Source organism: Cervus canadensis, chromosome 24 (assembly GCF_019320065.1).
Source record: "Cervus canadensis isolate Bull #8, Minnesota chromosome 24, ASM1932006v1, whole genome shotgun sequence".
Lineage (NCBI taxonomy): Eukaryota > Metazoa > Chordata > Mammalia > Artiodactyla > Cervidae > Cervus > Cervus canadensis.
In genome coordinates, this window is record NC_057409.1 from 39,457,567 (window position 1) to 39,481,087 (window position 23,521).

The 23,521-nt window shown below is 43.4% G+C and overlaps 1 protein-coding gene across 6 annotated transcripts in view; it reads right to left on the reverse strand.

The window, feature by feature from the left end:
* ADAM23 (ADAM metallopeptidase domain 23) overlaps window positions 1-19,103 on the reverse strand; it is a 182,626-nt gene extending 163,523 nt beyond the window's left edge. For all 6 annotated transcript variants that reach the window (XM_043445578.1, XM_043445576.1, XM_043445575.1 and 3 more), the window contains exons 1-2: window positions 18,628-19,103; window positions 17,311-17,528 (exon numbers count right to left, since the gene is read on the reverse strand). In XM_043445578.1, the coding sequence (XP_043301513.1) occupies window positions 17,311-17,528; window positions 18,628-18,841 (432 nt within the window). In that variant the 5' untranslated portion in view covers window positions 18,842-19,103. The remainder of the gene's footprint in view (window positions 1-17,310; window positions 17,529-18,627) is intronic.
* Between the last annotated feature and the right edge of the window lie 4,418 nt (window positions 19,104-23,521).

Below are 23,521 nucleotides of genomic sequence, written 5' to 3' on the forward strand. Positions count from 1 at the left end.
TACTCCTTTTTCTTTCTCTTAAACATTACTCTCCATTTGTTTTATTCATCTAGCAATTAGCAAATCTCAGTTTCCAGCAAAACATCTCCAAATACTTCTTTTGAGCAATTTTCTTTTCAAGAGCATCAGCTGATACCCACCATCCACTCCTTGGGAAGTCCAATGGTTACAGTACAATCCATTTCCTTTAGGTCTGATATTAAGAGTCCCCTTCCAAAAATTCTGTGAAGACTCCAGACCTCACAATGAAGCTCCTCTTCTTTGGCCTCAAGCAATCTCCCCAACTACTAAAGAAAGCACTGCTCTTCATGGAAATAAAAACTGTGACACTCATTACTACAGCAATAACCCTTCTCTCATTCAGCCCACTGTTTGCTGATCTCAGAAGCATCATCTATCTTTTTGCAGTAAATAACATAGTATAATCTTGTGAATTATACTATAATTATATTACTATATATACATATACATATTACTATATATACATATAGTAATATAATTATAGTATAGTATACTATAGTACAATTATATATTATACCACTGACACATCAAAGGCATTTTTAAACAGTACAAGGTAATCTTGAACTTGTCACAAGGTCAATAAATATATTTCTGCATTATTCTTGCTCTTATTGTTATAACAAAAAAGGCTCCATTTTAATTCCTTGATCTATGGCTTGAAAACAAAAAATTTTAATTAAAATGTGAATGGGACAAAGTAGGTTAATCCACTTATTATAATATTTGTAAACCATGAGTGAATGTGATGCTTACGTCTTAGCAATCTTCCTAAGCCGTGTTCCAAACTGGGAAAGGAATACATCAAGGCTGTATATGTCACTGCTTATTTAACTTATATGCAGAGTACATCATGCGAAATGCCGAACTGGATGAAGCGCAAGCGGAATCAAGCTTGCCAGGAGAAATATCAATAACCTCAGATAAGCAGATGACACCACCTTTAGGGCAGAAAGCGAAGAGGAACTAAAAAGCCTCTTAATGAAGGTGAAAGAGGAGAGTGAAAAAGCTGGGTTGAAACTCAACATTCAAAATATGAAGATCATGGCATCTGGTCCCATCACTTCATGGCAAATAGATGGGGAAACAATGGAAACAGTGACAGACTTTATTTTCTTGGGCTCCAAAATGCAGATGGTGACTACAGCCATGAAATTAAAAGACGCTTGCTCCTTGGAAGAAAAGCTATGACAACCTAGACAGCATATTAAAAAGCAGAGACATTACTTTACCGACAAAGGTCTGTCTAATCAAACCTATGGTTTTTCCAGGAGTCAAGTATGGATATCAGAGTTGGACCACAAAGAAGGCTGAGTGCCAAAGAATTGATGATTTAGAACTGTGGTGTTAGAGAAGACTCTTGAGAGTCCCTTGGACTACAAGGAGATCAAACCAGTCAATCCTAAAGGAAATCAGTCCTGAGTATTCATTGGAAGGACTGATGCTGAAGCTCCAATACTTTGGCCACCTGACCCGAAGAACTGACTCATTGGAAAGAACCCTGATGTTGGGAAAGATTGAAGGAGAAGGGGACGACGGAGGATGAGATGGTTGGATGGCATCACCGACTCAATGGACATGAGTCTGAGCAAGCTCCGGGAGTTGGTGATGGACAGGGAAGCCTGGCGTGCGGAAGTCCATGGGGTCGCAAAGAGGCAGACACAACTGAACGACTGAACTGAAGCTGTGTATATAAAACATATACAGAACTTCCTACTAGCAGTGACTACTTTCTGATTGACAGAGATAAAAAGTCACTCTGAGCCAGATGGGAAGCCCTTGCAGGTTACTGAGCTGAAGACTGACAGAATCCCACTTAGTATTTAAAAGAATCACTTTGCCTGAAATGTATAAAACAGACTGGAGCCAGACTGACAGGAACTAAACCAAAGTAGGGATTAAGAGGTAGGAAGGAATAATACAAGGTAATGGTAGATTAGACCAGGTTGGCATCAGTGGAGCCAATGAGAAATGGTCAGATTCTAAACAACCCTGAGAAGAGAACCAACAAGATCTGATGGCTTGAAGTTATGTTTAAGAGAAGGGTAACAGCTCTAGGGCTTAGTGGAAGGATGATTTTCCACTAACTCAAATGAGAAGAAAGTGGAAGGGGCAGAATGGGGAAGGAGATATTAGAAGCTAAAGTTCTTCTTTGAACATGTTAAGTTGAAGTCATCTTTTAGATCTCCAAGTGGAGATATGAGATAAATAGCTGGAAATGTAGTCTGGTTATCAAGGAAGATGATGCTGTTTGTGAAATAACTAAAATTCTTAAATGTTACACAACAAACAAGTGCATGACATAAATAAACCAAAGAAGTTCCTAAACGTTTAACACATTAGGGTGTTAAAACATGTCAGGGGAAAGCCAGGAATTCCAGAAAACTAAAATGAAAAAACAACATAAGATCTGACAAGCAGACAGGATAGTTTATAAATACACTATCTGAGTAATAATCCTCAAGTACATCAGCAGATCTTAAAAGGATTAATGTACCAAATAAAAGAATAAAAAGAAAAATACAGACATATTTTATTAGAAAGGAAGCAATAATAGTTAACTATTTCCAAAAAAAATGTTTTATGCACCACTGCAAAGCCAAAAATAACAAGACAGTATCATCCCAATGCCCCACTGGTTCTGAAGGGAACGAGTAATTGCTTTTATGCTGCCCAGCAGTGATAAATGCCTCTAACTATGGTCTGAACATTCTACAGAGATGAAAGTCCATTGCATTGTACAGGGCGGACTATAGTAATTAACAAGAGTTCACTAACTATTTTTAGCCATGATTTATAAGAGAAGGGGAGTCAGTATATGAACTCCACTTGGTTAAGGCAGTTAAAAGGCAAAGCCCAAAATTTCACTTCTTGATCATAACATGTTCAGTAATATCATGGGGTCCAAACAAAAACAGAATTGTATTTCTAATATTTTTACCCTGTTAAATGTTTCTGGCTATGAGGACTACATACTATTCCATCTGCTATGATTTTATGACTGTTGACATTCCTTTCCAAAGCCAGAAAACTATCAATGGCAGATGAAAATATTTCTTGGGTTTTGTTTTGTTTGGGGAATTTGGGAGATGAGAGAAGTGTGAATGTCCAATAGGGACAGTTGTAGGGAAATTATCATATGAATGTGTGTTATATATAGTGTTTGGTGCCACACCATATCTATAACTTTGACAATTACATAGATGTTGTTTTTGTGTTTAGTTGCTTAGTCATGTCCAACTCTTTGCAACCCTTTGGACTATAGCCTGCCAGGCTCCACTGTCCATGGGATTTTTCAGACAAGAATACTGGAGCAAGTCGCCATTTCCTCATCTGTGGGATCTTCCTGACTCAGGGATCGAACCTGCACCTCCTGTGTCTCCTGCATTGGCAGGCAGGTCATTTACCCACTGAGCCATACACAAACATAAAGACAAATAATTAGGGATTCCAGGTGGCTCAGTGGTAAAGAATCCACCTGCCAAGGCAGGAGACACAGAATGAGCAGGTTCCACCCCTGAGTCTGGAAGATCCCTGGAGAAGGAAATGGCAACCCACTCCAGTATTATTGCCTGGGAAATCCCATGGATAGAAGAGCCTGGCAGGCTACAGTCCATGGGATCGCAAAGAGTCAGACATGACTGAGCAACTGAGCATGCACACATAGACATACAATTAGACACAGAAAACAGTTCACCTTAAAAACTGTGTCAAAATGCTTGATTCCAAGCCTGCCTTGGAGTGTACTAATCACGGCAAAGGTTCAGGGCAAGCTCTTCTATCTGCCAGTCTACAAACGCCCTGTAGACACACTGCAGTTTAGAGGGCAGCAACCTGCAGGGCATCGTCACATCCTTGAGTACTTGGTGATAGCACATGCATGCTCAGTCGTGCCCAGCTCTTTGTGACCCCATGGACTGCAGCCCACCAGGCTCCTCTGTCCATGGGATTTCTCTGGCAAGAATACAGGAAGTGGGTTACCATTTCCTTCTCCAGGGGGTCTTCCCAACCCAGGGGTCAAACCCAAGTCTCCTATGTCTCCTGCATTGACAGGCGGATTCCTTACCAACTGCACTGCCTGGGAAGCCCCCCGTGAGTATTTATTCTTGCATAAATATTCCAGTCTCATCTGAGGTGGATCAGTCGAGCTCACCAGCAACCATAAAACCAGGAAGACTCAAGAGAATCACCCTTCCCACAAATGTCCTCACAATGACTTCTAAGCCCACCTTCTTTTCTAATAAAACAACTGTTTGTCCATAAAAGAGCACAGCTTGGATTCCCTAGTCAGTAATTAACAGATAACATTTACTGAGTACTTCCTACATGCCTGGCACTGTGCAACCACTTTACGTGGGTTGATACCATTTTGACCAAGCATAGCCTCTGGGGTGGGTACTATTATTAAGTCCATGTTATTGACCAAGAAAAAAAAAATCTAGAGCTTAGACAGGCTAAGTAACTTGCCCAAGTCTAAATAGCTGGTATTAGCAGATCTGAAAGACCCTCTGACCCCTGACTCCCCAACCATTCTTCCCCTGCTATGTGGGAAAGGAGTTTAAGATAAGTCAAATAATATCTGACACTCTAAACAGCCTAGTATGAATCATATTTATCCCAAAAATAAATGCCTACACTGAATCATTAAAATGCCAGTTTCCCGGCTTAGGACTGTCTATGTGGAAATAGCATGTCTATGTGGAAACACTAGTTATCACATGCTGGCAAAAGTTTTAAATTGGGTATTAATGGAGAGAAGAAGGCAAACTAACCAGTTCTTAGTAAATTCAGCTCTTTATGAAGATGTGTTTCTTCAGGCTGCATGCACACTACTATATTAAAAATATTTTAAAATATTAAAAAATAAAAGGCTCTCATAGAACAGTCAAATGTCCAACACGTGATTTGGAAACACCCAACAAGAACTCCCTTGTTCGGTAAAGAAGGCAGAAGGAGAATCTGATAGAGGAATAAAGAAATTAAGGAAGATCAATAAGCAAAGGTAAGCAGATAAACAAAAATACTATTAAAATGGCAACAAGATTATTTATCCGGAGTTCATTTAGGGGGGAAAAAAATGTCAAGAAAACCAACTGGTTGCAGAGGAAGACCACGGGTGGTGTTCGTGGCTGTGAACCCTTGGTGTGTGATTAGTTCATGTGCTATGCTGGCCTTGGTCACTCAGTCGTGTCAGACTCTGCCAAGCCATGGACTGTAGCTGCCAGGCTCCTCTGTCCATGGGATTCTCCAGGCAAGAATACTGGAGTGGGCTGCCATGCCCTCCTCCAGGGGATCTGCCCAACCCAGGGATCAAACCCAGATCTCCTGCATTGCAGGTGGATTCTTTACCAGCTGAGCCACCAGGAAAGTCCTGGTTCATAGGCCCTTATTATTGAGATGAAAGGTGTCTAAAAAGGCTGTAAACTTCCCTAGTCAAACCCAAACTCCAGATGTGCTACGATAAGAATGAGGGCCTAAAAGTCTACAGACCAAGGTTCTGATCATTCTGGCCATGCCAATAATTTAAGACCTAGAGTAACTGATCTGGCCCCTTTGGATTCAGTTTTCTCATCTAGAGCACAGAAATAATAATCATCCAGTTAAAAAAAAAAAAAAGAAAACTTGTATTAATGCTCTGAGGACCATGTGAGATTATAGATATGAAAATGCCTCAGTAAAACTGTTCAGGCTCACTGCAAACTGAATTATTATCTGTGTTACTACCGGTGTACCGCAGAGTGAGTGCAGGTTGATTTAATGTTGGAAAAGAGCAAGGAGGCACATGCAGTGGGAAGACTGATCTAAATGTTGCCTGATTTATATTATTAATGGAGCCCATCTGCAACACAACTACTAACTATTGATATTATAGTATTATGGTATTAGCAGGCCTGTTAACAAGCAAAAGACAATACAAAGCACCCAGCTAAGTGATCCAGACTACAACTTGATACAGCAAATTCCTGAACATCCACAGTTAAAAAAAAAAGCAGCAGCAGCAGCACTGGAACAGATACTGGAGTTCAAGCAGATGCTCAAAAATCAACGTCTTCATGGCTCTGGACTGTTTTGTACGATATGTCTTTAGTTATGCTTAGACTTGACTCATACACTTAATCTTTAGCCCCACTGAGGGCAGAAGGAGATGATCCAGAAGTGTGTGATTATCTTGTTCTTCCTATCCACAGAGGGTTTAAAACTTGCCAGAATGACTCCCTCATGTGGACACTGCCATGCAAATAAAAAAGAGATGAATGTCCCCAGATATATAACAACAGATCAAAGCTAAAAGGCAATACGGTCACTGGTTATGGGGTTCCACTTATATTTCTCTGTCCATTGGTTTGTTTAACTTAACTCTCTGTAATTCATGTCTATCAGGAGAAGAGATACTTGAGTTTCTATCCATTCTATGTCTAAATAGAAAGCTTTGAGAACATTTAGCACTGAGGTAGTTCTCGTTGACAAATACTGACCACAATAGATTTGAACATAGATTTTTAATTCATTAATTTGCAATGTTCCAGATGAGGAAAGTAAGTTCTGTCTACTCTTGAGCCCGAGAAGACACCTGTATTACAAAACCTTATCTGAAACATAATTCCCAGTCTGGCTCTGTCCGTACTTTGTAACCAATGATGGAGGACACATGTCTCATTTCCTCTTGAGACACAAAAACTGTATCTTGATTTGCTGTGAATGAACGTAATTGTTTTTAACTTCTCATTATTCTAACTAAAATATGATAACTGAATCCACCCTTTCATAATAGAATTCCTAGCACTGGATTTGATTTAAATTGTACTGAATTTATATAAATTCTAAACACAAAAACTCCTTTGTAAAATTGCAAAATTAAGAGGCTCTGTGTATTGTGAATGAATGAGGTTTCCAGAAAGCTACAGATACCCACGTCATTTGTGAACCGAATACTTTGAATAAAGCCTTATGATTATGTACATTTTTGAAAGGAATAAAATATTTTCATTCTGAAAACATATTCTCTAGAAGCGATTAATTATTCAGATCTTAAAGATAGAGAGGAAGAACCTTCTGAGGCAGGAATTTAACCTGCAAAGTTAGGTATCTGAACCTGAAACAAAAGTCAAGAACACACTGCTGACAGTTTGAGTTATTGCCACTGATCACAAGGGTTTTTCATAACTATCCCCCTTGGGGCTTCTCTGGCTCAGACTGTAAAGAATCTGTCTGCAACCCATAAGACCTGGGTTCGATCCCTGGGTCGGGAAGATCCCCTGAAAAAGGGAATCACTACCCACTCCCGTATTCTTGCCTGGAGAACTCCATGGACAGGGGAGCCTGGTGGGCTACAGTCCACGGGGTGGCAAAGAGTTGGACACAACTGAGCAACTAAGACACATACACGCACACAAGGGTTTTCCATAACTAGACCCAGGGTTTGGATGGATATGAATGGAATCATCTGGACAAAATTAACTCCTGCCATGAACTGACTTTTGGGTTAAAAGAGGCCTGGAGAAATGCTGAAAGGAGAAAAGACCAGCAAATGTGTAGGATTCAGAAGGGCAGTGCAGGGGCGACAGCTCTCTTCCAGAGCACTTCACTTTCTCTTCTTCATCCCACAAGGAAAATTCATCAGCTGAAATCATGCTTGCTGCATGTGGATAAAAGCAGTCATGTGATGCACTAAGTGTTCCAGGAAGATTAATCTGTCAGCAGTGGGGCTGATGGATTGACAGAGAGAGAAAAAGAGAGACAAGAGGCGATGACAAGAACACAATACAGAAGAGGAGGCAAGGATGGATTTGGGGAGAAATGTCAAGACTTAACATGTGACTACTTATAGACAGAAGATGAAGGACAGGAAAGAGTCAACGACGACTCCCAAGGTTCACTCCCCAGCGGCTGAGAAAACAGTGGTACCGCTGAGAAGCAGGAACAAGGCAGTCAGGACAGCTCTGGTCCTGTGTGACTTTACCCTCAGCCTGGGTGATGCCACCAGCCCTGGGCAAAGCCAATGAGCAAATAAACGCGCCTTGTTATTTTATGATTGGCTTCGGAGAGGACAGTTACTTGGCTGACAAAGATCTGTCTAATCAAATCTATGGTTTTTCCAGTAGTCATGTATGGATGTGAGTTGGACCATAAAGAAGGTTGAGCATCAAAGAATTGATGCTTTTGAACTGTGTTGTTGGAGAAGACTCTTGAGAGTCCCTTGGACTGCAAGGAGATCACACTAGTCAATCCTAAAGGAAATCAACTCTGAAAATTCATTGAAAGGACTGACGCTGAAGATGAAGCTCCAGTACTTTGGCCAGTTGATGCGAAGAACTGACTCATTAGAAAAGACCCTGATGCTGGGGAAAACAGAAGGCAGGAGGAGAAGGGGATGACAGAGGACGAGGTGGTTGGATGGCATCACTGACTCAATGGACATGAGTTTGAGCAAGCTCTGGGAAATGGTGAAGGACAGGGAAGCCTGGCATTCTGCATTCCATGGGGTGGCAAAGAGTCGGGCATTACTGAGAGACTGAACACTAACAACAACAAAAGAGAGAACAGTGGCCTATAATCTGTTAACAAAACCTGAGAGTAAGTGAAGACAGCATGACACAGTAGTTACATAGCTATCAGGAAGGCACCAACCCAGGAACAGAAAGAGTGGAAAATATAATGTAGGGACACAGAATGAAGCAAGACTTTGAAGACCATGACTTAACATGGAAAGCACATGTGCTAAGTCACTTCAGTCATGTCCAACTCTTTGCAACCCTAAGGACCATAGCCCACAGACTCCTCTCTCCATGGGATTCTCTAGGCAAGAATACTGGAGTGGGTTACTATGCCTTCCTCTAAGGGATCTTCCCAATCCATGGATCAAACCTTCATCTCCTGCATCTACACTGGGAGGTGGGTTCTTTACCACTAGTGCCACCTGGGAAGTCCTACCATGGAAAACACGGTGGTCGTCAAATCAAATCAGGGTGAAATGATCAAAAATGGTTCAGACTTTGTAGGAGAGAAGAATCAAAGACTAGGGTCCAAACTCAAACTCCTACAGGGGCCCGGCAAGTAACAGGACAGGTAGGTATTTGGCAACAAGGATGGGGTGGGGGGGCACTGAAACAGCACTCACCCACCCCATCTAAAGAGAAGTCACAGTAGGTAGGTTACTCTCACCCAAGACCATAGGCCCAATCTTCCAATTCTCCAAGAGCAACCATCCCACCCACGATTCTCTATCACATGTGCCATTTTATCTTCTTCAAGCACTTGTCAATACCTAAAATCTTTGTGCTGTTTTGCTTCTGTGTTTATAGTCTGTCTCGCCCCACTGGAAGACAAGTTCCCTAAGGAGCCCAGAACTGGCCTTCAATCAATGTTCAACCAGTCACAGGCTCACCTCTGGACTTGTCAGGACTGAACCATTTGACACAAAATAAATCAAAATCCCTGATCTCTTCACAGTCTTCATAGCCTTTCCCCCTGGCCACCTGCCATGCCCAACACAACCAAGTCTTTCTCCAGCCTGGCCTCTGCAAAGGGTAAGACCTGGGTTCAAATCTTGACTCTGTCAGCCATGTACTAGCTGTTTGTCCTTTCTAAAAACACTAATAATAATTCTCAACTGCTGCATCTATAAACACGTACATTACTGGGTTTCTGGAGGAATTAAGTGAGCGTTTTTTTAAGTTGACTCTGAATGCAATGGGCTTCCCTTGTGGTTCATCAGTAAAGAATCCGCCTGCCAATGCAGGAGACACGAGTTTGATCCCTGGGTTGGGAAGCTCCCCTGGAGAAGGAAATGGCAACCTACTCAGTATTCTTGTCTGGGAAATCCCATGGACAGAGAAGCCTGGAGGGCTGCAATCCATGGGGTTGCACCAAAAATTGGACACACCTTGGCAACTAAACAACAACATGAATGTAATAATAACACCTGTTTCTTTTAAATTTCCCACAATTGGATTTCCCCTTCTCACACTCACCTCGCTGCCTCCCCAAGGCCAAAGCTGCTGACTGTGGGCCCCTCTCCACCTCTACCCTCTCTCCATCTCCCGAGAACGTGTCTCCTAGTTGGTCTTTAGGGCCAGCTCCATCATTTCTTCCTGTCTGAGGTTTTCTCTGACTTTCCTGAGTCCCTGCAGCCCTTTCTTCCTACAATTAGCAATACTCCGGCAGGAACCACACACACACCAGCAGCTGCCGTGTTTCTGATGTCCAGCAGGTCAGAGCAGAGGGAGGGACTCAGTAGTTCTCTTCCTCGCTTTTCCCAGAGGCTAGCACAGGGTCTCATTCAAAACAGGCATTAACCAAATGGAACTGAACACCTCACAGATCAGATGTAAATCTGATTGACTGGAAACTATATGAGTGGACACCTTGGGTTCCACCATTGAGAATTAACCAGTTGCAATGACAAAATCTCCCACGCAGTCAGCTCGTGATTATCCACATTAACGGTGAGTGACAGGGACAGGAATAATCTAAGAATTGTTAATAGAAGTATTCTCACAATTTTAGGTAATGTAAGCACAATTTACACAGTGCTAATAACTTGAGAGAGTTGGACAGTGAAGAAAGCTGAGCGCCAAAGAATTGATGCTTTTGAACTGTGGTGTTGGAGAAGACTCTTGAGAGTCCCTTGGACTGCGAGGAGATCCAACAAGTCCATCCTGAAGCAGATCAGTCCTGGGTGTTCATTGGAAGGACTGATGCTGAAGCTGAAACTCCAATACTTTGGCCACCTCATGCAAAGAGTTGACTCGTTGGAAAAGACCCTGATGCTGGGAGTGGTTGGGGGCAGGAAGAGAAGGGGATGACAGAGGATGAGATGGCTGGATGGCATCACCAACTCGATGGGTATGTGTTTGAGTAAACTCCAGGAGTTGGTGATGGACAGGGAGGCCTGGCGTGCTGCAATTCATGGGGTCTCGAGGAGTCGGACACGACTGAGCGACTGAACTGAACTGAACTGAATAACTTGAGACCAAAATTCTGTCTCTGGCTGCTCTGTCACAGTGCCAAAAATACTTAACAGTAACTTCAGGCTCTTTTGAATGTCAATTTAATTATAACATGAAATTTCACAGAAAGCACTGCACTCTTTCTAACACAGGAGTGTTCAACCATCAATTCATTCAACAGATATTTACTGACAGCCTATTATATGCCAGGCATTATAAGGAAAACCATTACAGACCTGAATTCTATGTATTACAATTTGGTAGTCATAGAAAATGTGGGAAGGCCACTGAGGCCAATATCAAAGTCTGTTTTACCAAATAACCTAGTAGTGGTCACACTATCAGTTCTGAGGACACTGTATTTCTTTCTGCTGTCCCACACCCAGAGTGGTGGAGCAGCTGGATTCTGGGTGGTCAGGAAATGTGGAACCAGCCTTGTCCTGAAGCAGAGTAGGCAGATCTCTCCAATAACCATGGAGATCTAAATCCACTTAAACCTTTCTAGTCACCCTGGGGTGGTGGGGATAGGTGTGACGAAAAAACAACTTTTGCTTTTCTTAGTTATTGCTGGGGCATTTTACAGAATGAAAATCCTGCTCACACCCAGGGTCTGGACATTTAGATAAAAATTTAACTTCGGGATTCCCACCAAAAAGTCCCTCTTTGCCTTCCACAGATTCCTTCAAAATAATCACTTAGTGACTAAGACTCAGCACTTTCAAAGCACAGGGGGCCTGAGTTCAATTCCGGTTCAGGGAACTAGATCCTGCATGCTTCAGCTAAGACTTGGTGCAGCCACACAAAAAAATATTAAAATAATAATAATAATAATCACTTACAGGTAAACCTGGGAAAAGTTAGTGACCTCTGACTCAACCACCTTATAAGTGATAGGTGCTTGCTACCCTCTCTATCTTTTGTTTACTGGTGACCTGGGACAATGGACTCTCTTTCCCCACCTCCTTCTCATTCATTGCCCCACAACCCTTTCTGGGAGCTCTAAGTAATAATCTTGTGATTCTACTTCCTTTGCACGGATGTACTGAAACTGTGCTTTCAATCCAAATGACTTAATTGATTACACTTCCCCAGAGTGGGAGCTTGGATGCTGAGGGAGTTACTAGCCAACCGGTGTGGGTGGCTTGAGCCCCCTCATTGAACAGGTCATAATCTGTATGTCCTTAATTCAATACACCAACTCCAACCCCTCAACACAGTAATGAGGGTCATTGCATGTGTGTGAGCTAATTCACTTTAGTAGTGTCTGACTCTTTGCAACCCTATGGACTGTAGCCCACCAGGCTCCTCTGCCCATGGGATTCTCCAGGCAAGAATACTGGGGTGGGGTGCCATGCCCTCCTCCAGAGGATATTCCTGACTTGGTGGCTCAGACAGTAAAGAATTTGCCTGCAATGTGGGAGACCCAGGTTCGATCCCTGGGTTAGGAAGATTCCCCTGGAGAAGACCATGGTATCCCATTCCAATATTCTTGCCTGGAGAAGCCCAAGGACAGAGAAGCCCAGTGGGCTACAGGCCACACAGTTGCAAGGAGTCAGACATGGCTGAGCAACTAACACTTTCAACACAGCAGGGAGGATAACAAAAAACTCAGCCAAGGAGATGACTTTCATCTTCCCTCAGACCCTGTGCTGTTCATAAGCTGCCTGTTCCATCCCTTCCCAACTGTAAGAGAAAAGAATCCTAAAAAAGTAGGATTCAAGGCAAGTAATTTTGACTAAAGGCAAGTGTTAGGAAAAGATTTGAAGGGGAGCAGAATATACTATCCCAAAATATGCCTCTTTGGCATAAACATTATTTTAGGCTGGTTATTTTTAAGAAACAGCAGACACAGGAGAAGCTCTGTAAACCAAACAGAAGTTACTCTTTTGTAAGAGACATTTATATGTATAAGAAATCTCTATTTATAAGGTGTTTCCCTGTCCATACCAGAAAGAGGAGGAGGCTCAAAGCCACCAGAAACACTTAATCAGTGTAAAAGGCAACGATTTAAATCCGTATACAATCTTACCCTCATTTACGGTGCTTTTCCTGACAGCCTCCCATCAGTGGCTCCCCAGTCCCCAGTAGCTGGTCTTTAGCAGGACAGTTATTTAAGCTGGTGGCTGGGCCATTTCAAGTTACTCAGTTTTCTTCGGTCTCTCCCATGCACACAGAAGACATACACATTATTAAACACAACTATTAACTATTGATATTATAGTGTTATGGTGTTAAATTTCTATTTTTCTCCTGTTAACCTGTCTTTAATTACAGGGCGTGTCTCAGCCAAGAATCTTGAAAAGTAGAAGAAAAAGTATTTTTCTTCCTCCACAGGTTCATTAACTTTCTCAGAAACAGATCTCATAGGATTATCTATTAATTAATTAATTTATTTATTTATCTAAATGGATTCTTTTCCTTTTCAAATGTTTATCAATAAACTGAATGAATGGTTGATAAAATGCTTGTCTTTAGTAATCATAAAATTCCATTTATGCTTATAAAAGTCTCTACAAGTAAAGAAAAGTCTTGATAAGGCAGCAAAACTATGTTTCCAATTCAGACCCTATTATTTCCACGTGGTGGTAAACTAACTTCCTAGTTAGTTGCAATCCACTCCAGTATTCTTGCCTGGAGAATTCCATGGACAGAGAAGCCTGGCAGGCTACAGTCCATGGGGTCGCAAAGAGTCGGACACGGCTGAGTGACTAACACACTCAGTTAGTAAGAGAAAAATTACAATAAATCATCAGAAAATAATGCTGTCTCTAAAAACACCTGAATTTGGGTAAGTTCCAAAAATCAAGGAATATTACTATTTAGGTCTGAGGTAACCACGTTTCCAGTCCGCCCTGAACCATCTAGGTTTATGCCAATTATCCTGGCATAATTATTAGGTGCACCTATTTTCACTCTCAAAAAATGTCACAGTTTGAACAGTAAGTTACGCAAAGCCCTATCTAGAGATAAAAAGATTCCTAAACAATCATTGAGAGAGAAAACTTAACGCTTTTCAAAAACACTAGTGTTAACAGCAGTGCTTTGCACAGTCTGCTTTTACACTTAGTGATTTTTGAAAGAGTTAACAAACATTTTAACTTTCACAACTGTAAAGTAGTAGCGCCTGGTCAACTCTGAATATTTAGGAAGTAAATACAGAGCTCTGCCTTGCGATCTATATCTGGAAATCTCCCTCTCCACCTCTATCCCCCAATCTAGGGACCCAGGAGAATGGCACAGTGATTCAGCATTTCTAAGGCATTCATTAAAATGTGCTTGAGTGCAATGAAATCAGTGGAGAAAAAGGTGCAAAATATACAGATATTAAAGTCAAACATCCTTTTATAAAAGCAAAAATAAGGAAACTGTATACTTTCTCTCTTACTGAAGCATTTGGAAAGCTGCTGAATTGACATGCATCTCCCATCACTATGATTAGGTAAGTCAGCGAAAGATCTAGCAGAAACCATACGGAACACTGTTTGTCAATGAGTTCAAGAGAAGCTTCAAAACAGAAGCACAAGGGAAATCACAGGACTCAAAGGGAAATTTCAGCGAAACCACCATACAGGAAGAACACTGCTTACACCTGTTCGGGAACACTTCATGGAATCTTGCTGATCTCATTTCTGCATCTCCTGGAAGACAGACCATGTCTTGTTCATCCTTGTTCTCCTTATCTCTTATCTCTGAATCTTTAGCATACCACTTTGCACTTGAGAACAGTGCAACAAATACTTGTTGAGTCAAACTAATAAGGAGAAAAATGCTTTCAAATGTAATTTTTGCATAAACATTTGCTTTGAAGATAGAAGAAACTCAACCACTAAGGGTGGTGGAAATAGAGAGGCAACATCCTTCCAAAAGCAAGTATGTGCTCCACAGTGAGAAATCTACTCCTCTACATGTGTGCACAAGTGCGTGCATGCTAAGCTGCTTCAGTCGTGTCCGACTCTTTGTGACCCTGTGGACCCTATGTAGCCTGCTAGGTTCCTCTGTCCATGGGATTCCAGGCAAGAATACTGAAGCAGGTTGCCATGCCCTCTCCAGGAGATCTTCCCGATCCAGGGATCGAACTTGCATCTCTTTGTCTCCTGCATTGGCAGGTGGGTTCTTTACCACTAGCGCCATCTGGGAAACCCATTCCTCTATATGGTCATGGGTAAAGTTTTAACAACCTCATTAACATAAAACTTCTGATATACTGTAGTCAAACCAAGTCCCACCAAACAAAGCAATCACATAACATTAGGCTAGAAGACAGGAGTCAGTCATAGCCAACAACAGTACCTGAGCTGTTAGGAAAAAAAAAAAAAAAAGTTCCCCTAAAGTTTCCTTCGTCTCACCTCAAGAGAACTTCTTTAAAATAGACTTTCAGGCCGTTATTTTTTTCTTCCTCCAGCACCCTATGCAGAAGGCACTGGTGAGTTTGAGAACTTGTTACCAAACCATAGAAGATCTTACTAATTAGTAGAAAAACCATAAAATTGGCCTCAGTGTCTTTATCAAGAGGAACTTTTTCTTCCTTGAAGACTCACCCACTCCTCCTACCAACAAGACAAATGGGTAGAGAAGATCCAGGAGTGAACCCATCAAGTTACATACAAGCAGCTGGGGAAAGGGCTGTGAGTATAGAGACCCCTGCACCTCAGCTAAGGTGGGGAGCAGTCACTTCACAGCACCGTGAAGCAAAGTTAACTTCTCCAATAACATCTTATATGGAGGAAGCATTTTCTCAGAAACCTGACCTGTAAATATTAAATATTCAGGCCCCTTGAATTTTATATCAGTGGTTTTACATTCATGGAAAGTCATCTGATAGCCTTAAATGTCTAACTCCCCGTTTGGAAAATGGGAATAAATACTGTTACCTATATTTTAGAAAACTAAGGGAAGTAATGATGCAAACCATCTACTTTCCTTAAGTTCCACATGTTTAGAAAATGACTGTTCCTCTCAACTGAACAGGTATAATCTGTAGGCGTTCAGAACCACTTCCCACAAAATGTCACTTTTGCATCAGGATTATTTTGAGCTAAAGGTGCAATCAAGACCCTGAAAGTTCAAAAGAAACCACTGCAACTCCCTTAATGACTCAGAAGAATTTAAATTGAGGATTTTTCCCAGAAAAGATTTATTACCAGAGATAAATTTTAGCTAAGTGGCCCCATCTATATGGCCAGCAAACATCTAATTACCAACCATCCACTCTTTTTATCATCTTATGAATGACCCTCCTGTCCCTGGAAGCCCCAGGGCCCTATGCCATTCCTTAGCCTAAGATGGTATATATGCCTCATTTTATCTTTCCATCTCTGACCCTTTCAGGTATGCAGGGGCCTCAGGCCCTCACATGTATACAAATGAAAGTAAATTTCACTTTCTCTTGTTAATCTAACTCATGTCAATTTAATATTTGGACCAGCTAGAAGAACCTAGAAAGCCAGAAAAACGTTTTCTTCCTCCCTGACAAGTCCAAAGTAAAATATTTAACACAGAAATTCTGTTTTCTGCTGCTAATAAAGAAAAAGGCACTGATAATCCATTATGGAAATCTGCTTGGGGTCCAAAATATTATTAACTCAAATAATGACTAGTAAGCAGGAAAAAAAAGGATCTCTTAAACTCTTTGGATGTTATGCACCTTCATCTTCCACTGAATTCTTTTTTAAAAAAATCAGTGACACTTTCTGAACCAAAGTAAAGCAATTGCTCACAATGAACAAGACAGATAAAGTCTTGAAAGAACTGGTCTCTGAGTTATATAAATTGTTTGTTTATATTCACCCTAATCCTTCAATATGTCATATTATTGACCTACTGAAAATATAACCAAAAAAAAAAAAGTATTGACTAACTAAAGAAAGAGGTTGTTCAAACTTAATGACTCAATTTCTAAGTGAAAGTGTAGATGCGGAATCTATGGCCCAACAGCTTCTTATATATTTTCTGGGTGCAGGCTGAAAGCAGTTTTCATCATGGGAGGTAGAATACTGCACCCTTACATAAAGCCTCACAGATAAAAGTCAGGACTACCAACATATTGGTTTAACTACTGTTCAGTGTTCAATGCACCTAGAAAAATGGACCACATATCAGCTGTTAAACTTATAAGGCCTTAAGAAAATTCCAATTCCAGTTTAGAGTCAGAAAGGAGAGAGAAACAGCAACCCTATCCCAGTAGATTCCAGGTGAATTCCCTTCAGCTTCTCCCCTATCATAATATTAATTGGTTTCCTAATAAAATGCTGCAATAAAATTTGTAAAATCAGATTCTGGCAGAAAATCAAATCAAAGGACAACTCTTCACAGCAGCCACATTGCATACCCAGCCCCTGCCTACCTTGTTATGTTTTTGCTGGTGTCTTGCCTTTGTGTCAAGAACATGGTAAGGGCTCTCCGAGTCTTGGTTGATGTAATATATGAGTCTTGAAGGCAGGGTGATTTCTTTCTGCATTGCATTGCTGGAACTGCTATTACTGCTGCTATTCTGTTGCAATGTGTTGTTTTCATCTGCCAGGACTCCCAATTTTTTTCCTGCAGTTTCACTCCAATAGGGAGCTGGGGTTGGGGGACGGAGGGGGACACAAACATACACAAACACACAAGTACCCTATCAATACATAAGTACTAAAATGCATTTTTTTCCATTAATTGCAAAAACAAAGTTTTCTACTTAAAAGCATGTAAGGAGTAGAGACACAGGAAAGCAAGTTATTGCAACAACGAAATGGCCTGGATAGGGTAACAGCCAATAAGGAATATCCAACAATGTACTGTTTATAGTCTTAAATCTATACTTCTAAATATGGGGGTGGGGGAGAATGGACTTGAAGGTAGGGTCATTAAACAAACATGCTCAGTGGTTCTTGACCCTCTTCTCCACCCCTTCGGCTTCTGCAGAAGCTAAATGGGACTCCAACTAGCAGTATCCCACCTGAGAGCTAAGAACACTCCTAAGATAACTTGAGTGTTGAATTCATGAACACTGAATGTTAATTGATTCATTAAACAAAATGGATAATTCCTTTTTCTTTTAACTTTGAGATGAGCAAAAATCCTTTGCCAGAGAGGGATGCAGAGGCTGGCAGCTTTCCAATTTATTTTCCTGCTATGGCCAGGTTCCTGCTCTCACTGATTTTCCGTCATCAATGTATTGAACATTACATTAATTGTTCATGATAATAACAAGTATTTTGAGAAATCACAAGCCAAAGGTTTAGAGCCCCAAAATTTCCCTCCCCCACCTATAATTCCAACAGCGGTGAATAAACCCTCTAGGCAATCTAAGAAGATACATTAGCACTGTTCTCATCACATCCTCCCGCATTCGCGTTCAGGCTCCACCACCCGAGAAAAAAACTTGCTTCCTCGCTGCATCTCCCGTACACCGGTCTCCCCAAGTTGCACAGAAATCAATTAGGGACCCCGCATCCACTAAATATCTTCCGGCAGTAATTCAGTGACTGCAACAGAAATGGACTTCAAAAAGTGAACTGGAGTGAACGCGGGTTTGGGAATGAGAGGGGTGGACAGGCAGGGAGGCTTGGAAAGGCCGAGCCCTGGACGTGTCCGGAGGGCACGGTCCCGCGCGCCCTTCGCTTTCTTCTGCAGGGCCCCTTGGGCAAGGCAATGCAAAGGGCACCGGGGCCATACCCACCGCTGGGTGCAGCAGCCCCCCAGGCGCGGGGCCGGGATGAGGCGGCGAGTGGAGGCAGCAGGAGAAGGACGAGGAGCAGGCGGCAGGGAGGCGCGCGGGCCAGGGCGCGGATGGGCGCCAGGGCGGCGGAGCCGCCGCGGGGGCCGCCGGAGGCTCGGGCAAGGCTGCAGCCCGCCAGGGGCGGCCGCCGGGAGCTGTTGCCGGGTGGCTTCATGGCTCATAGCTCCCGGGCGCCGCTTGGTGTGGCCAGCGAGAGCGCGGGTCTAGGCTGCAGGGGAGGCTGCGGGCGGAGCCGGTCACGCCGGCTCGTCGCGCATGGTGCGGCCGCGGACAGGGGGTCGAGGCTAGGGGCTGGGCGGCGCCCCCTCCCTCGCTCGCCTCTCAGCCCCTCCCCGGGCGGCCGCTGAAGAGTCCGGGGGTTCCCAGTCGCTCAGCCAACTTGGAGCCTCCCCAGATGCTCCGCCCTCCCTGCGGCGGGCGCGGCAGCTCCAGCGACTGCGGGGGCTGAGGATGCTGAGGCTGCGCGCGGACGCGAGTGGCGCGGGCGTGCGCCCCGCCCTCGAGAGCGCGCCCGGGCGCGGCCCCGCGGCCCGGTGCTGATGCTGGTGCTGGTGCTGATGCTGGTCCCTGGCACGGGACGCACTGCGCATGCTTTATTTTGGGAGAAAAAGAGGGGAGAAAAAAGGCAGCAGAGTGATGCAGCATCAGAGGTGATGGTGGCACCTCCAGAGGTGGGGGCGGGGGAGAGAGGACGCTGGCAGTCAGGGAGGAAAAGAAGAGTGTGGGGATTTCCAGGGCAAAAGGATGTGGAGGAACCACCCACCCAGAGAAATCGACCTGCATTTTTCCACCGCCCCAGACCTTACATACCCGCTCCTAATCCAACCCCTTCCTTCTAGTGTAAAACTTAGGCCAAGCCTTTCCTTCTCAATCCTTTATTTATTTCCTTCCTGCAAATATATATAAAGGATTGCAGCCGGGAAGGTAAAAATAGCGCTGCTCCTCATTCAGCTCGCCGGCAGCGCCGGGGAACGAAGACTGGGAAGCACGCTGGCGCGTGGCGGGCTGGCTGGCCCGAGAACGCCCAGAGGCCTTGCAGAGTCAGACCTCGGGTGCAGGGATGCCCCACCTGGGCCCTCCGTCCTGGCCTCTGTCGCCCGACTAGTGCCCAGGGGCTTTGTGGAAAACAGATGGAGCTCAAAAGTTCAGAAAGGATGGCTGGACGTACTGGGGAAGGATTTAGAAATTCTGGCGGGGAATGAATACGGAGATTAGAAACCGAGCGTGTAGCAGCTATCTTGGGAAATCTAGCATTTGTCAACCCTGTGGGTGGGCATGCATCGGAGAGGACGCATTTCAGATTTTGAGATCTGAAATGACTTCTGTGGAGAAAAAGAGATTTCTCTCTCACTGCTGTAAAAAATACGGAGGAAAAAAATAAATGCCTGAATTGAATGGATTAGCAGCCACTAAATCCCATGGTTTCCGGCTAGGGCCTGTGGCAGATTTCGGCCCCCATAATACAAGCACTCACTTATTCCCCCTCCCGATGACAGTCTGAGTAATAACAATAGTGTTTTTCTCCGTTATGTGTATTTTAAATGGAGATCATAACATCTACTTTGGGGGATCAAGAATTCCACAATTAAAAAAAAAAAATGATGTGTAAAATAGATAGCTAGTTAGAAGCCAGTGTATAGCACCGGAAGCTCCACTCAGTACTCTGTGCTGACCTGGAGGGGTGGGACAGGGGAGCAGTGGGAGGCTCGAGGGGGAAGGGATTTAAGTCTACATATAGCTGATTCATGTCTACAACACTAAAACAACACAGCAAAGCTATTATACTCCAATTAAAATAATAATAATAAAAGAAAATATGTGGGTATATTGCACCATTGGGATGACAGGACTCTGTTGCTGGCTGTCTTCTCCACCTTCACTTAAAAGAGAGGGAAGAGCGGGAGAGAGAGAGATGAGACACACCCTCAGAGACCAGAGATCTCAGAACTGTTAGAGAATTAAACACTAATATTAGCTCTTCCTCTCTGTATCAGAGGTAGGATAATTTGTTATCACACATCTATTAATGTGAACTTGTAATTGATGCTACCTCCCCCGAATGTGGGCAGCAACAGTTTTCCTTTTGACTCAATTTGTGTCCCTAGAACCTAGCATGATGTTTGTGGCACAGAGAAGGCTCTCAGAAAATATGTCATGAATGACCAGACCAGCCGGTGGTACCCACAGCAGGAGTCACATGGGGCAGCTGATGAAAACACAGTCATGGCCCCACAGTTCCTACTTGCAGCCCAGTGCTCTTGAGGGTATCTCCCTCAAGACAAGCAGGTCCTGGCCAGGTTTTCCCAATTTATATTTGATATATCAATATAATCCTTGGAAAAGGGTTTGGGCCAAAGGAGGTAGACAAGGAATGAGAAGAAAAAAAGGAAATGAAGACAATGGATGCCCAGATGCAAAGTTCTTTAAAAGATATCTCTTGCAACCTCTCAAAGCCTCTTCCAATAAACAAAGCCATGAATCACCCTGGATCAGCTGCACACCCACCTGTCAGCAGACGCCATCCCACAGACTTGAGAAATGGAATAAGGACTGAATTCCATTTCTAGTAAGAAGCAGGAGTGTTTGCCAAAAAAAAAAAAAAAAAAAAGATGTTGTCTTTTGCACTATAATCCAAAAACTGCATTTATTTACAGAACTTTAATGTTTATAGACTCGACTGGAGGCAAGATAATGTATCAGTAAATGAAACTGAGTCAGAGAAGGAATAAGTCACTCAGAAAAAAATGTCCCAGGAGTTTGACCTTTAAACTATGTATTTAAGGAAAGGTTAAAAACAGAATCAAAGTTCTTTAAGTGGTTAATTTGTTTAATTTAGTAATATCTTCACTAGGTAGTTTGGCAGTTTTATCATTAGAGAGTTTAGTTCTAAACAGTCTCCTCTGGTCTCATAATATTTAGTAATTGTATTCATCACCACCTACTGCTTTGCTCTATATTCATGTCTGTGCATATCATCTCTCCTCTGTCGAAAAACACTGAGACCTAGGCTGCCTCTCAGTCATCCCTGACCTGCGGAGCCTATAGGGTCGACACTTGATAAATGTGTATTGGGTAGAGGAGGCTCTCACAGGTAGGAGGGAGGGATTCAGCAAGCTGAACTGGAATGAAGAGAGAACTGTACCAGAAATCTGAGTGCTGTAATAGCTCCCAGGAGGGACCGTGAAAAAGAATCCACCTGCCAGCGCAGGAGATGCAGGATGCAGGTTCCATCTCTGAGTTGGAACAATCCCCTAGAGAAGCAAACAGCAAGCCACTCCAGTATTCTTGCCTGGAAAATCCCATGGACAGAGGAGCCTGGCAGGCTACAGTCCATGGGTCACAGAGTCAGACATGACTTACCAACTGAGCATACAATAGCTCTGGTTAGACATGCGCGCTGGACCCCAAGAGCAGCAGGCACCACTGGAGTGGCCTGGTCAGTTTGGTAGATGGGGAAAACTGATGCAGTTATAGGGGAAGGCAAGCAGCCAGAAAGTCCACAGGAAGAAAATTACAGCAAGCAATATGGATACTAAAAGAACAGGATGAAAGGTGTGCGCAAACAGTGTCCATGAAAGATAGCCATGCTGCTCCCCAAAAGTGGTGCAGCTAGGCTGGTGAGGGAAGATGCCCAAAGTCCTCTCTCTGCTATCGTCTGCAGCAGGGGCCAGAACCAGACCTGCCTTGAAACCAGCAAGAAAACTGGGCCTGCCCAGGAGCAAGTAAAAGGGTAGAAATATTCGATCTGGAAGGCATCTGTCTCTACAGGGCTGAGATTCTGGTGGAGAAGGCAGGGAAAAAAAAAAAATCACAGAAGAGGGGCCTTGGAAGATGAAAGCAGGTGAAAAAGTAGGACAATGTAGCAAAGCAGATTCACAAGAGCAATTAGAATGGAAAAAGCATTTGACCAAGAAGCCAAGGTCAAAGACCGGGGGTGGCAAATTGGTGGCTGGTGATGATGTTGAGGAGCGGTCTGGGGGAGGGAGAGCAAAGGAGCAAACGAGGGCCAAAGGGCAGCAGCTCTGACTGAAGAGCTGAGAATTCTGTTACAGCGTCTGCTACAGGAGGTTTCTGGTTCTCTTTTTAGACTGGCTGTGAAGACTGATTTTACAAGTGAGAATTAATGCTTCCAAGGAGAGAAGTGTGATGAGAAAAACAACTTTTTGTTTTTCTGACTTGCTGCCTAGGCGTTTGACAGTATGAAAACCCTGTTCACGCCAGAGTCTGAACATTTAGATGAGGACTCGACCTTCAGATTCCCACCTTAAGCTCGCATTTGCTTTTTCCGCTGTACCTCTTCAAGTAACCACCTAGGATTAAACCAGTAAAAGGTCAGTGACCTCTGCCCCAACCACGTTATAAGGGATCAATGCTTGCCACACTCTCTATCTCCTGCTCATTGGTGACCTGGGACAGAGGACTGTCCTTTCCCCAGCTCATTACTCCCACCACTCCCCCAGCTTCTGGGATCTGTAAGTAGTAAATCTTGTCTCTCTGCTTCCTTTGTGTGGGTTTATTGAAACTGTGCCTTCAATCCAAATGAGTTCATTGATTACACTTTCCCAAAGTGGGAGCTCAGATAAACGAGAGAGAAACCTGTCTGCCCCTGTAAGTGGCTTGTGCCCCTCACCTTTCAGCAGGTCATAATCTGCATGTTCTTAGTTCAGTCCCCCAGCTCCAGCCTCTCAAAACAAGACAATGTACTTCTTGGTAAAAGCCAGAGATGGGTGAGCTCTTTATTGGTACTTTCCACATGGTTCTGGGGTCAGCGAGCACTTTCTCTAGAGATTCATATAGTAAATATTTTAGGCCCTGTGTGCCATATGGTTTCTGA